The sequence below is a fragment of the Heterodontus francisci genome, chromosome 15, assembly GCF_036365525.1.
Source record: "Heterodontus francisci isolate sHetFra1 chromosome 15, sHetFra1.hap1, whole genome shotgun sequence".
NCBI classification, from domain to species: Eukaryota; Metazoa; Chordata; class Chondrichthyes; order Heterodontiformes; family Heterodontidae; genus Heterodontus; species Heterodontus francisci.
The window spans coordinates 42710627-42722995 of record NC_090385.1 but is presented as its reverse complement, the minus strand read 5'-3'; the positions used below and the strand labels follow the sequence as shown (position 1 = coordinate 42722995).

The 12369-nt window shown below is 42.0% G+C and overlaps 1 protein-coding gene across 7 annotated transcripts in view; it reads right to left on the bottom strand.

Moving 5' to 3' along the window:
- The window catches only part of stard8 (StAR related lipid transfer domain containing 8), a 204340-nt gene that overhangs the window by 143677 nt on the left and 48294 nt on the right, over window positions 1-12369 (bottom strand). For all 7 annotated transcript variants that reach the window (XM_068047466.1, XM_068047464.1, XM_068047469.1 and 4 more), the window contains 2 exons: window positions 8380-8476; window positions 3161-3845 (listed from right to left, as the gene is read on the bottom strand). In XM_068047466.1, the coding sequence (XP_067903567.1) occupies window positions 3161-3742 (582 nt within the window). In that variant the 5' untranslated portion in view covers window positions 3743-3845; window positions 8380-8476. The remainder of the gene's footprint in view (window positions 1-3160; window positions 3846-8379; window positions 8477-12369) is intronic.

Here is a 12369-nt window from a genome sequence, read left to right as displayed (position 1 = left end):
CCCCGCCTCCCCCTCCCCCTCCCCCCCTCTCTCTCTTTCCTTCCTTTCCTCTGTCCATCTGTCTTCTTCCTTCTCTCTGGCTCCTCTTCCTCCCTGTTTGTGTTTTCTTTCTTCCTTTGCTTTCTGTCTATCCCTTTTTCTCCCTTCCTTTCTCCATTTGTGTACCAATCATTGGCTAGGCCAGTATTTATTGCCCATCCCTAGTGGCTTGCTCGACCATTTCAGAGGGTATTTAAGAGTCAACCACATTTCTGTGAATCTGGAGTCACATGTGCTAGACCAGGTAAGGACTGCAGATTTCCTTCCCTAAAGAACATTAGTGAACTAGATGTTTTTTTTTTACAATAATTGACAATGGTTTCATGGTCACCATTAGACTAGCTTTTTAATTCCAGATTTATTGATTGAATTCAAATTTCACCATCTACCATGGCAGGATTCGAACCCTTGTCCCCAGAGCACTAGCCTAGGCCTCTGGACCACTATGCCACCTCCTCCCCTAAATAATTGTAGAATAAAAATTCCTATTGGCAATTCCTTGTATATGGCTTGCTTCCGATCTCCGTTAAACAGTCAAGATACAGTCCTGAGCAGTAATTCAGGGATATCTCAGAGGGAAACAACATTTGTGAAGATAGTCAAGCTCCAGCTTACTCTTACCTAGGAACTGGCTCAAGAAATAAAGATGTTTGCACTACATTGTAAAAGGATATTTGTTAATTCATTACCATTACTAACTAATGGCAGTACCATCATATTCTAGACTGCAACAGTTGGAATCCCTGTCTCCAAATGACAGGAAGAATCCATCTTGACATATTGTACTCAACTAACTTATGTCCCCAAAGATAAATATCAGTGAAAATTGTCATTCTGGACCTTGGTAGTTTTGCAAGACCAGACCGTGTACACGTACTGACTACACTTCAAAAGTAGTCATTGGCTGTAAAGTGCATTGGATGCCTTGAGCTTGTGAAATGAGCTATGTAAATCTTTCTTGTTACTTGTAACACACTGAACAGCCCTCATTGAGCTGCTGAGATATCTAATAAGACTGACAAGTGTTACAAGAATTGAAGTGCCATGAGATTTAAATATCCTATCCTTTAAAAACATTTTTGCTGGCAATAAGCCATTGAACTGTAGAAATTTAAACTTGCTCTGGCACAAGCAATTTTTCGTAAACAAAGTTGGAAGGGATGGAAAGACAGTGGATTCACTCACATTACCATCATCTTTCAGTTTGTAGATATGAGTAGATTATTAGATAATACTGCAAGAATTGTAGAGTTGCAAACACAATTCAAACTCTGACAACTGAGTTCATAGTCCTTCATAGTTCTGGCCATAATTTATTTGTAATAAATCAAATGATCCTTTAGCGGATAGGATGGAGGGGGAGCACAAAGCTCATTATATTCAAAAAAAATTATTAAAACTAAAAATTAGCTCCAAATGTTACAATATAACTTGTAACAATCTGTCTCACTGACAAGCAATTTGAAGAGACCAGTGGCAGTTTGAGTCCAGCATGCAAGACAATTACATCAGCATCAGACAAGATAGTGTGCAGCAGCAGTAACCAAGAGTTAATAAACAAGGCAATGGGTGATCTCTGCCATGGAGAGACAGATAAAATAATGAGAGTAGCAGTGATGTAGAGTAACAGGCAATACAATCAGTGCTGCAGCAATTACTGAAAATGACAAGAGACAACAAGGACAGCAGCAGTTAGAGAGCGCAATGGGAGAGACAATAAGTGGCTGCAGTTGCGAAGAATGAGGTTTGAGACACAAGGATGATTGCAGTTGCTGCAGAAAGTGACAGACCGACAAAAGAACAGTGGTCACCTTATCACACAAAGCGGCAGACCAGATGTCCAGAGCAGTTGCAACTGTGGAAAATGTAGATGAGACAATAGTGCCAGCTACAGTTGCAGAGAGTAACAGTCTTGAACAGGAACAGTTCTATTCTCCACTTCCAAGGATAAGTGCGTTTATATCAAAGAAAAATTCCTGATCGTTCCCACATGATGAATGTCAGAATAATTTAATTGCACTAGACTGCAGTTTCCCTTTAAATGATTTTCTGGCTGTGTTCCATATTCACTGTTTACACATTTCTCTGGAAATAAGGGTGGATAATTGCCACAATGCCGGAAGTGTGAGGCAAGTGAGATGGAGAAGATATGAGGCCTGAAGGAGAATTTATTTCTAATTTGATATGTTACAAATGTTCAGAAGAGACAAGGAGTCGCGTACACTTTAATCTCAACAGAGCAACAAAACGGGATAAGAAATTCCTATGCAGATTTTATCAGGGCACTGCTTGCAGTATCCTGTCAGCCTGAATTCATAATTTGAAAAAACATTTTTTTTTAAAGCAAGAGATTCAGAGTTACAAGGACGATGTATAATTGGAAAGAGAGAGCCCTATGTTCTGCATGTTGAGTTGCTTCTCTGTGGTGTTACTATGGAGAGCAGTAAGATTAGGTCAGACTGCTCCATGCAGGGCAATAAGAGCTGCTCTTCTACACTACCTAGTGGTTGAAATCCGAGCACTGTGGCAAAGGCATATCAGCCCTGCCAGTTTCCCTTGAGCAATAGTGTGTTCCATGGAGATACCAGAAAGGTGGAGGGTAGAAAATGCCATTCAAAAATAAGTCTCACCAGTCTATCACATTGTTGGCACAACTTCCAAGCTCAGTTCAGTACATTTTAACTACCTTTTACCTTAGCTGTGGAGGAACTTAAAACTCACCTGCAATAAAGTCATTTGGTGTAACAAACTTACCCTCACATGTAAGAATATTAAGTGTTTCATGATTCATTCTGGAATATTCATTTTACATAATTATGTACCCCACGGAGTAGCAATCAATGTCTGTACATCAAATGTTTTGTGAGGCCATAAGAATGCAGCAGAGTCTACCCTCCTGATAGTGAGGTTCAGGAATGTTTGTAGGTGTGAAGGAGAGGGAGCTGGAGTGTTTGATGGGACACTGGAGGGAACTTGACTGCAACTAATCCATGACTTCAGAATACTCAGTACTGACACTGAATACCAAAATAAAGAAAAATGGTTCAGTTGAAGAACATTGACATCCCTCACCTTAATGAGCATAAAAATGTTAAGTTTCAAAGAATTTATAGAAATTTACCAGGCAGGAAGGATTACTATCTTCATTGTCTTGGCTTTGGTTGATGCAGTTGTCTAAGCAGCCCTGTGATCTTGTAATTCCATTTCCCAAGATATCCTGCTGTCCAAGAGCTTCTGAAACATCCAAGATCTCTCTCACCATCAAAGGGTGGTGATGGAAGTGCCCATTGCTCAGATCTTCTTGCTTTATCTGAAAAGCTTCTGCAAGCAAATCTGTATGTGTCTCAACAACATCGAGCTCCTCATTGATATCATTCAGGAACAAAATACATTTTTTGGAAAAGCAGATGACACTTGGTCTGTGCTTTACAACTTTCAAATATCTTCTAGGCACAGTTTCGGGTTTGGGGCTCAGCACTTGAGCAGATAGAGTGTCCTTCGGAATAAATGCATTGTCACACACATCTTTCACATAACTGAGGCTCCTTTCTTTGGGAAGCACATAAGTATGGGTATACTTTTCATCAATGTCTACAGTGGTGAAGCCAACATTGGTAGCTTTCTCAGGCAAAGGCAACTTTGCTGATGTGACTTGGTGATCCACCTCGATACCTGATGATTTAATTCTGTCACCTGAGTTCATTTTGAATTAACTGTAGATCTCTATCCATCCAAATGAATGCAACAGCGTGAGAATCATTTTAAGATTGTTTTTTCAGAGTCTTTCTCACAGCCTCTTCACAAGCCTGTTGAAAGATCAATAGTAATATATTTTTTAATTCCAAAATATATCCTACATTCTATTGAGAGACACATTCAGCAACCAGACTTCTTGCCCTACGCATAACAAAATCAAAGAGAAAGTCTTGCCAATGGCACCCTTTTGTTTATAGGAAGAGTCTCATCAACAGGAAAAATTTCAGATTTATTCCATTAGAATTCAAACTGTTGTGCCCCTAAACATGATTTCACATCATGAGGATTTTGTGCATTTTTAGTTTTACACTGAAGCACACCCAAACCATTTCATGTAGATGTAAAAGTGACAATGTAGCTGAACCCTTAAAAGAAGTAGTATCACTACTGGGATCCCTTTTAAAGAGGGAGCCTCAGAACCATAGAAAAATTATGGTACAGAAGGAGGCTATTCAGCCCATCGTGTCCATGCCGGTCGAAAAATCTAGCCATCCAATCTAATCCCACCTTCCAGCACCTGGGCCATAACCTTGCAGGTTACAGCACTTCAGGTACATGTCCAGGCACTTTTTTTTTTTAAATGAGTTGAGGGTTTCTGCCTCCACCACCATTCCTGGCAATTAATTCCAGACACCCAGCACCCGAGAGTCATCGAGTTGTACAGCAGAGACACAGGCCCTTTGGCCCATCGCGTCCATGCTGACCAAAAAGCCTATCTATACTAATCCCACCTGCCTGCATTAATTCCATATCCCTCAATGCCTTGCTCATTCAAGTACCTGTCCAGATACCACCACCTCTGGCAGCTCATTCCAGATACCCACTATTCTTTGTGTGAAAAATGTACCCCTTTGATCCCCTTCAAACCTCCTCCCCTCTCACCTTAAATCTATGCCCTCTCGTTTTAGTCACACCTACCATGGAGAAACAGACTCTGGCTATCTACCCTATCTATACCTCTCATAATTTTATATACCTCTATCATGTCCCCTCTCAGCCTCCTTTGCTCCAGGGAAAACAGACCTAGCCTATCCAATCTCTCTCTTTATAACTCAAGCCCTCCAAACCAGGCAACATCCTTGTGAATCTTTTCTGCACCCTCTCTAGCTTAATCACATCTTTCCTGTAGTGCGGCGACCAGAACCCCGCACAGTACTCCAAATGCGGCCTAACCAACGTTATGTACAACTGTAACATGACATCCCAACTCTTGTACTCAATGCCTTGGCCAATTAAGGCAAGTGTGCCATATGCCTTCACCACCCTGTCTACCTGTGTTGCCACTTTCAGGGAACTATGTACTTGTACCCCAAGGTCTCTCTGCTCAACAACACTCCCCAGGGTCCTGCCATTCACTGTATATGTCCTGCCCTGGTTTAACTTCCCAAAATGCATCACTTCACACTTGTCTGCATTAAATTCCATTTGCCAATTCCTTGCCCACTTTCCCACTTGATCTTTATCCTGTTGTAACCTTAGACAACTTTCTTCACTGTCCACTATAGCAAAAACTTTGGTGTCATCTGCAAACTTACAAATCATGCCCCCGACATTCACATCCAAGTCATTAATATATATGACAAACAACAGAGGGCCCAGCACCGATCCCTGCGGCACACCACTGGTCACCGGCCTCCAATCTGAAAAACAACTCTCCACTACCACTGCCTCCTATCACCAAGCCAATTTTGTATCCAGTTGGCTCGCTCACCCTGGATCCCATGTGTTCGAACATTCCGGACCAACCTATGTGGGACCTTGTCAAAGGCCTTGCTAAAGTCCATGTAGACAATGTCCACCAACCTGCCCTCGTCAATCCTCTTGGTCACCTCCTCAAAAAACTCAATCAAATTCGTGAGACATGATTTCCCATGCACAAAGCCATGCTGACTATCCCTAATCAGACCATGCCTTTCCAAATGCATATAAATCCTGTCTCTCAGAATCCCTTCCAATAACTTGCTCACCAGCCGATAGTTCCCTGGCTTATCCCTGCTGCCCTTCTTAAATAAAGGCACTACATTAGCTATCCTCCAGTCTTCCAGTACCTCACCTGTGACTAACAATGATACAAAACTCTCCCTGCCAGGGCCCCAGCAATCTCCTCCCTTGCTTCCCATAGCATCCTCGGATACACCTGGTCAGGCCCTCGGGAATTATCCACCTTAATGTGCTTCAAAACCTCCAACACCTCTTCCTTTGTAATGTTGATATGCTCCAGGACATCGCTGTTCCCTCCCTTGAACTCATTAGCTTCCATGACCACCTCCACGGTAAATACAGATGAGAAGTATTCATTTAAGACCTCGCCCATTTCCCGTGGCTCCACGCATAGATTACCACACTGATCCTTAAGGGACTTACTCTCTCCCGAGCTACCCTTTTATTCTTAATATACTTATAGAATCTTTTATGATTCTCCTTTATCTTATCTGCCAGGGAAGTCTCATGGCCCCTTTTCGCCCTCCTATTTTCCTTAAGTGTAGTCTTACGTCCCTTATACTCCTCGAGGGACTCGCTTGATCCCAGCTGCCTATACCTGACATATGCCTCCTTCTTTGTCCTGACCAGATCCTCAATATCCCTCGTCAACCAAGGTTTCCTAAACTTGCCAGCCTTGCCCTTCCATCTAACAGGAACATGCTGGCCCTGAATTCTTCCTATCTCACTTTTAAAAGCCTCCCACTTGCCAGATGTCCCTCTACCTGTAAACAGCCTCTCCCATTCAACTTTTGAGAGCTCCTGCCTGATGCCATCGGAATTAACCTTCCCCCAATTCAGGACTTCAACTTGAGGACCAGTCCTATCCTTTTTCCATAATTATCTTGAAGCTAATAGAGTTATGGTAACTGGTCCCAAAGTGCTCCCCCCACTAACACATCAACCACCTGCCCAGCCTCATTTCCTAAGAGAAGGTCAAGCATAGCCCCTTCTCTAGTCGGGCCATCCACATACTGCTTCAGAAAACTATCCTGGACACACTTAACAAATTCTTCCCCATCTGATCCCTTAGCACTAAGGCAGTCCCAGCCAATATTAGGGAAGTTAAAATCACCTATAACAACCCTATAATTTCTAAACCTATCTGTGATTTCCCTACATATATGCTCCTCCAATTCCCTCTGACTATTGGGGGGCCTATAGTATAATCCCATCAGTGATCACCCCTTTCTTATTTCTAAGTTCAACCTTGCTGGACGTTCCCCCCCCCCCCCCCCCCCCCCCCACCCCCGGGATATCCCCTCTAAGCACTGCTGTGATGTCCTCCCTAATCAATAGTGCAACACCCCCTCCTTCTTGCCTCCACCTCTGTCACGCCGGAAGCATCGGTACCCCGGAACACTGAGCTGCCAGTCCTGCCCATCCCTCAACCACATTTCCATAATAGCTATAATATCACAATCCCATGTACCGATCCATGAGTTCATCTGCCTTACCTGGAAGGCTTCTTGCATTAAAGTAAATGCAGTTTGGCCGACCAGACCTTCCATGCTCCCTATCCTGCCCCTGCCCGGCCTGCCTATTGGACTTGCTTGCTTTAACCTCTACATTTGCCTCAACTATCTCGTCGAAGAGACTACTACTTTGGGTCCCACCCCACTGTCAGACTAGTTTAAACCTTCCCAAGTAGTACTAGCAAACCTCCCCACAAGTATATTTGTGCGCTTCCAGTTCAGATGCAACCCGTCCTTCTTGTACAGGTCACCTCTGCACCAGAAGAGATCCCAATGATCCAAGTAGCTGAAGCCCTCCTGCCTACACCAGCTCTTCAGCCACGCATTCATTTGCCTTATCCTCCTATTCCTACCCTCTCTAACACCCTCTGGGTGAAAAAGTTTTTCCTCATGTTCCCTCTTACTCCTTCTACCAATCACCTTAAATCTGTGCCCCCTGGTAATTGACCTCTCTGTGAGGGGAAAGCGGTCCTTCCTGTCTACTCTATCTAGGCCTCTCATAATTTTGTACACCTCAATTAAGTCACAACTCTGCCTCCTCTGTTCTAAGGAAAACCACCCCAGCCTATCCAATCTTTCCTCCTAGCTGCAACTTGAATTTCAGTCTGCCTCAGTTGGTAGTACTCTCACTCGGAGTCTGAAGGTTGTGAGTTGAAGCTACACAATATGGATTTCATGCACAACCTACACTGACAGGACTGAGGGACTGTTACATTGTTAGAAGTGATTATCTTCTGGATGAAAGCAAGTTTCTGTCTGGATATTGAGGTGGGTGTAAAGGATTTCATGTCACCATTTGAAGAAGTGCAAGGTATTCTTGTGTCCTGGCCAATACTTCTGCTTCAACCACCACAACTGAAATTGGATTATTTGAACATTCAAGCATTCATTCATGTGCAGGATCGTGTTATGTACAAAGTAGCTGTTACGCTTGCAAACAGAAAGTAATCATAGTTGTAAAATGCTTTGGGATGTCCTGAGAATGTCATAAGGTCGTTGCAGGCCCACGTCTGAAGAATGGTCAGTTGGGTGGGGTACCAAAGAGATGCCAGTGCCTGAATAACCACACTCACCTTCAGGAGAGAAAATATTTTTTTTTAAACTGAGAAAAGCAAGGTTCAATAATTACCTCTTTCTCACTGTTTTCAAAACAGAGGGCATTTTTTTATTGCTCGAGTCTTCCAAAGGATTGTGTTTTTGTTGAATTCCATTGTACATGGTGAGCCCTAAAGAGAAAACAGTGGGGGGGAAAAATTGATTTAAAAGGGATACTGCAAGAAAACTATTTGGTGAATCTTTCCCAGAGATGCTCAGTAACCTAATGGTGAAGATACATCTTAGCATAGCATTAAACAACACTCCAGAAGGTCCCAAGGTTCATTCATCACAATTGGGGCATTATTTTGGCCCTGAGATAAAAAAGGAACATCTGCCAAGGCTCTATTCCTGATCACTATCAACATCTTCTGCTGGGTTCCTATATGAACATAGGTATAAATAAGATCAATTTGAGCTATGATCTCATTCATAGCTTACCAACATTCGCTGTCTAAGTTCATGCATGAAGAATGGGTAGTTAGTTGATTTATTTACACACCAAGAGTCACAGCCTGGCAAAGTCAATATTTTCAGGAGAGGGAGAAAATCGGAAGAAAATAAAACACTCTCTGAGGTCACAAATAGCACAAGTTGTAAGTAGTAAAGCTGCTCCTACATTGTCCTTAAAGGTTGTCTTGCTAAAAATGAATGCTCATCTGAGTTTTTGGCAGATTTAAACCTACATGCTTGCATTTCTGATGGCAGGATCAATAACAACATGCATTAAATATAGTGCCTTTTAATGTAGTAAAATGTCCCAAAGCACATCACAGGAGCTTTTTCAAACAAACTTTGACACCAAGCCACTGAAGGTGATATTAGGACTGACAATCAAAAGCTGTGTCAAAGAAGTAGGTTTTAAGGAGGGTCTTAAAGAAAGAGAGCGAGGTGGAGAGAATTCAGAGTTTAGGATCAAAATAGCTGAAAGTATGACTGCCAATGGTGCAGTGATGAAAATTAGTGATGCATAAGAGGCCAGAATTGGAGAAGTGCGGATATTGTGGAGCGTTGTAGACTGGAGGAGGTTACAAAGATAGGGAGTGACGAGGATGAAAATTTTAAACTTGAAGCATTGCCAGACCCGCAGCCAGTGTAGGTCAGTGAGCACAGGGATGATGGGTGAACAGGATATGGTGCAAGTTCGGATACGGGAGGTGGGTGAGGAGAAAATTGGAATGGTTGAGTCTTGGGTTAGCAAATCCGCGGATGACAGTTTCATCAGATAAAGCTGAAGCAGTGGTGAAGACAGGTGATATTATGGAGGCAGAAATAGGCAGTGCTGGTGATGGAGAGGATATGGGGTTAGTTCAAGGCCAAATGGGACACTAAGGTTGTGAATGGTCTGGCTCAGCTTGAGACAGTGGCCAAATTGAGTAAATCTGGAGTTCACCTCTGGATTTTCCTTTGGAGCACCTGAAGCTTGGTGAAGCAGAGGTTCAGAACTGAACCCTGCAGTAGGAAGTGAGAGACTGAATAGTACTGGGCGTATATACATTTTCTCACACAAAGGAGACATTCAATCACTGAAAGAACCTCAGAATAACTACAGGTCTGATCACTTATGGAAGAAATCTGAGTTATAAAGGCAGATTGAAGAAACATGGAGGTAAAAATTCATCTTGGGTCGTAGCACAAAATGGGCAGTAACACATCGGCTGCCTATTATACACTTGCCCAATACTCAGCTCCACCGACTTCAATAGAACTGAATATCAAGTGGGTCATAAAACAAGCAGCCTATGCGATACTGCCCATTTTGTGCCACAGCCTAAGAAGAAATTCTACCTCATAGGCTTTTCAACAATCCAAGGAGACCAAGAGGTGACTTTCTAGAAGTATATCACATATAAAGAGTATAGAAAAGATAAATCCAGAAGATTACTTCAAATTAAATTACAGGAGTATGACAAATGAACACAGGTTTCAAATCATAAAAGGCAAATTAGGGATTAACATCAGGAAGTTCTCCTTCGCACCAAGAGTGATCGGTATTTGGAATATGACTTTCAGTTAGAGTAGTGGAAACTCTATTTGAGGTGTTTAAGAATGGAAGTGCTTTTCTTGGATGACTCTTCCCAGCTGATTGTAATTGGTTAACTGAAGCAGAAGACAGAAGGTCAAGTCTATCCTTCCTTCATTTCTTAATTTAGCAAGACAGCATAGGTGAAGAATCAACACTTGGGGAAGACTTTGCAAATAATTTAATAACTTAGACTCTAATTTTCTTTTGCTAAATAGTAGGCTGTTTGCACAGCCTTACCCAACTACATGTCATCAAAATGAATTGAGCTGAAGGCCTGCTCCTTCAGATGTTGTTCAACAGGCAAAAGGAAAGACATATTTCACATTGCCAAAAGATCAGGAGGTTAAGAGCCACATGTGAAGGCATGTTTCTCTTTACTATCTTGCATCAAGTTTCTACTCACAGACTCTCTGTAGCTATGTAGAGTGCATCCTGCTACCTCTGATCATATCATTGATGTGCTGTAGCTCATGAAATATAAGAGCAACTTGTTTTTCACAAATGTTTATACCAGCTCCATTTGGAAAAATGAATGTAATATCATGAAGCAAGGTGGATGTGAAATATCTCTTTGGCTACTATTGTGCCTTATCCCAGGAAGCTCTTCTTCAAATTTAGAATAATTTTAACAAGATCCTAAAATGCAATCAGTATAGTAAAGTTCTCACTTGACAATGAACAGACAGAACAACTCAGGGATATAGGAATGTACAGGACTGCAAAATACTATTGTGGTCTGTTTGGCTGACCCCAAAGTAGAAAAATACCATACTATAATCTTTCCTTTATTTAACTCAATTTTTTTCACCAAAAAAGCATCTGCATGATTATAAATAGATTTTGTACTCAAATCAACTTTTTCATTAACATTAGCAAAGACAGAAATTTCAGCACTCAGGTGATTAACAGAGAGGCAAGAAAGATGAAAGGGATGAAATTGGACCTCCTTGCTCCTACTTTCCAAGTGGAAAATAGGGGCACAGAGGTCTAATTTAGGGATTAACCTCTTGCTTCCAAATAGCTCTAAAAATGTCCAATGCCATTTTAGTTTGAGCACAGTAGAGGTGGCCTTGTGCCAAGCCTAAAACAAGCATTAAGTCCTTTTGAATATATCTAAGTTTAGGACCCATTCAGGAAGTTGGCTTGTCCTGAGACATCGGTCCTGCTCCACTCATGAATACTTGGTCTACATATGGCCTAACTATTCGTCCTTAAGGGGATTCCTGGAGGCTGCCATGAGAAAGGTGCATTCTTTTTTTTTTTTTAAAAAGTTTAACAGGGAGGAGCAGAAGTGGCTTCCATTCAGTACCCCTCCCAATTGCCTGCTCCCTCCTACCAACCACCCCTCTTCCATCCAGAGTGACTTTTATACCTGAATGTTGCAGGGGTCCATTATTCATCCTTGCTTTGCCAGCAGTAGGATGCATAGTAAGTGTCCACAGCTTCCTGGTCTTATTAAAATATCAATCTCACCTCATGCCCATCTGTTCCAACACAGCATTCGTTACCTATGCTGGATCAGGTAGGCCACTGAGGCCAATGTGAATAAATTTCTACACTGAAGTCCCTCCATGCTCATTGTTTAAGTCTCGAGAGCAGATTTTCCCCCATTACTTAATTGAATTATGTATATCAGCAATCTTGCTTTTGAAATTATATTGCACTGAGTGAATAAGCCTGAGATATTAACATAGTCAGCTTTTGCACACTAGAAATGTACTGCCTTATTCTGTCACACACACTGCACAAAAAATATTCATTAAATACAGCTGTAGCCAAGAATATCCAATCAGCTGCAGATCAGAAAGTTGTGGATTTAAGGTCCACACATAATCTAGGCTGACACTCCAGGGCAGTATTGAGAGGATTTTGCATTATGAGAGAGACCATTCTTTGGGTATGCACATTCTGCCTGTTGTGCTAGTTCAAGTGGACATTAAAGATTATATGACACTACTTGAAGAGGAACTAAGAGTTCTCTAAGTCACCTGACTAAAG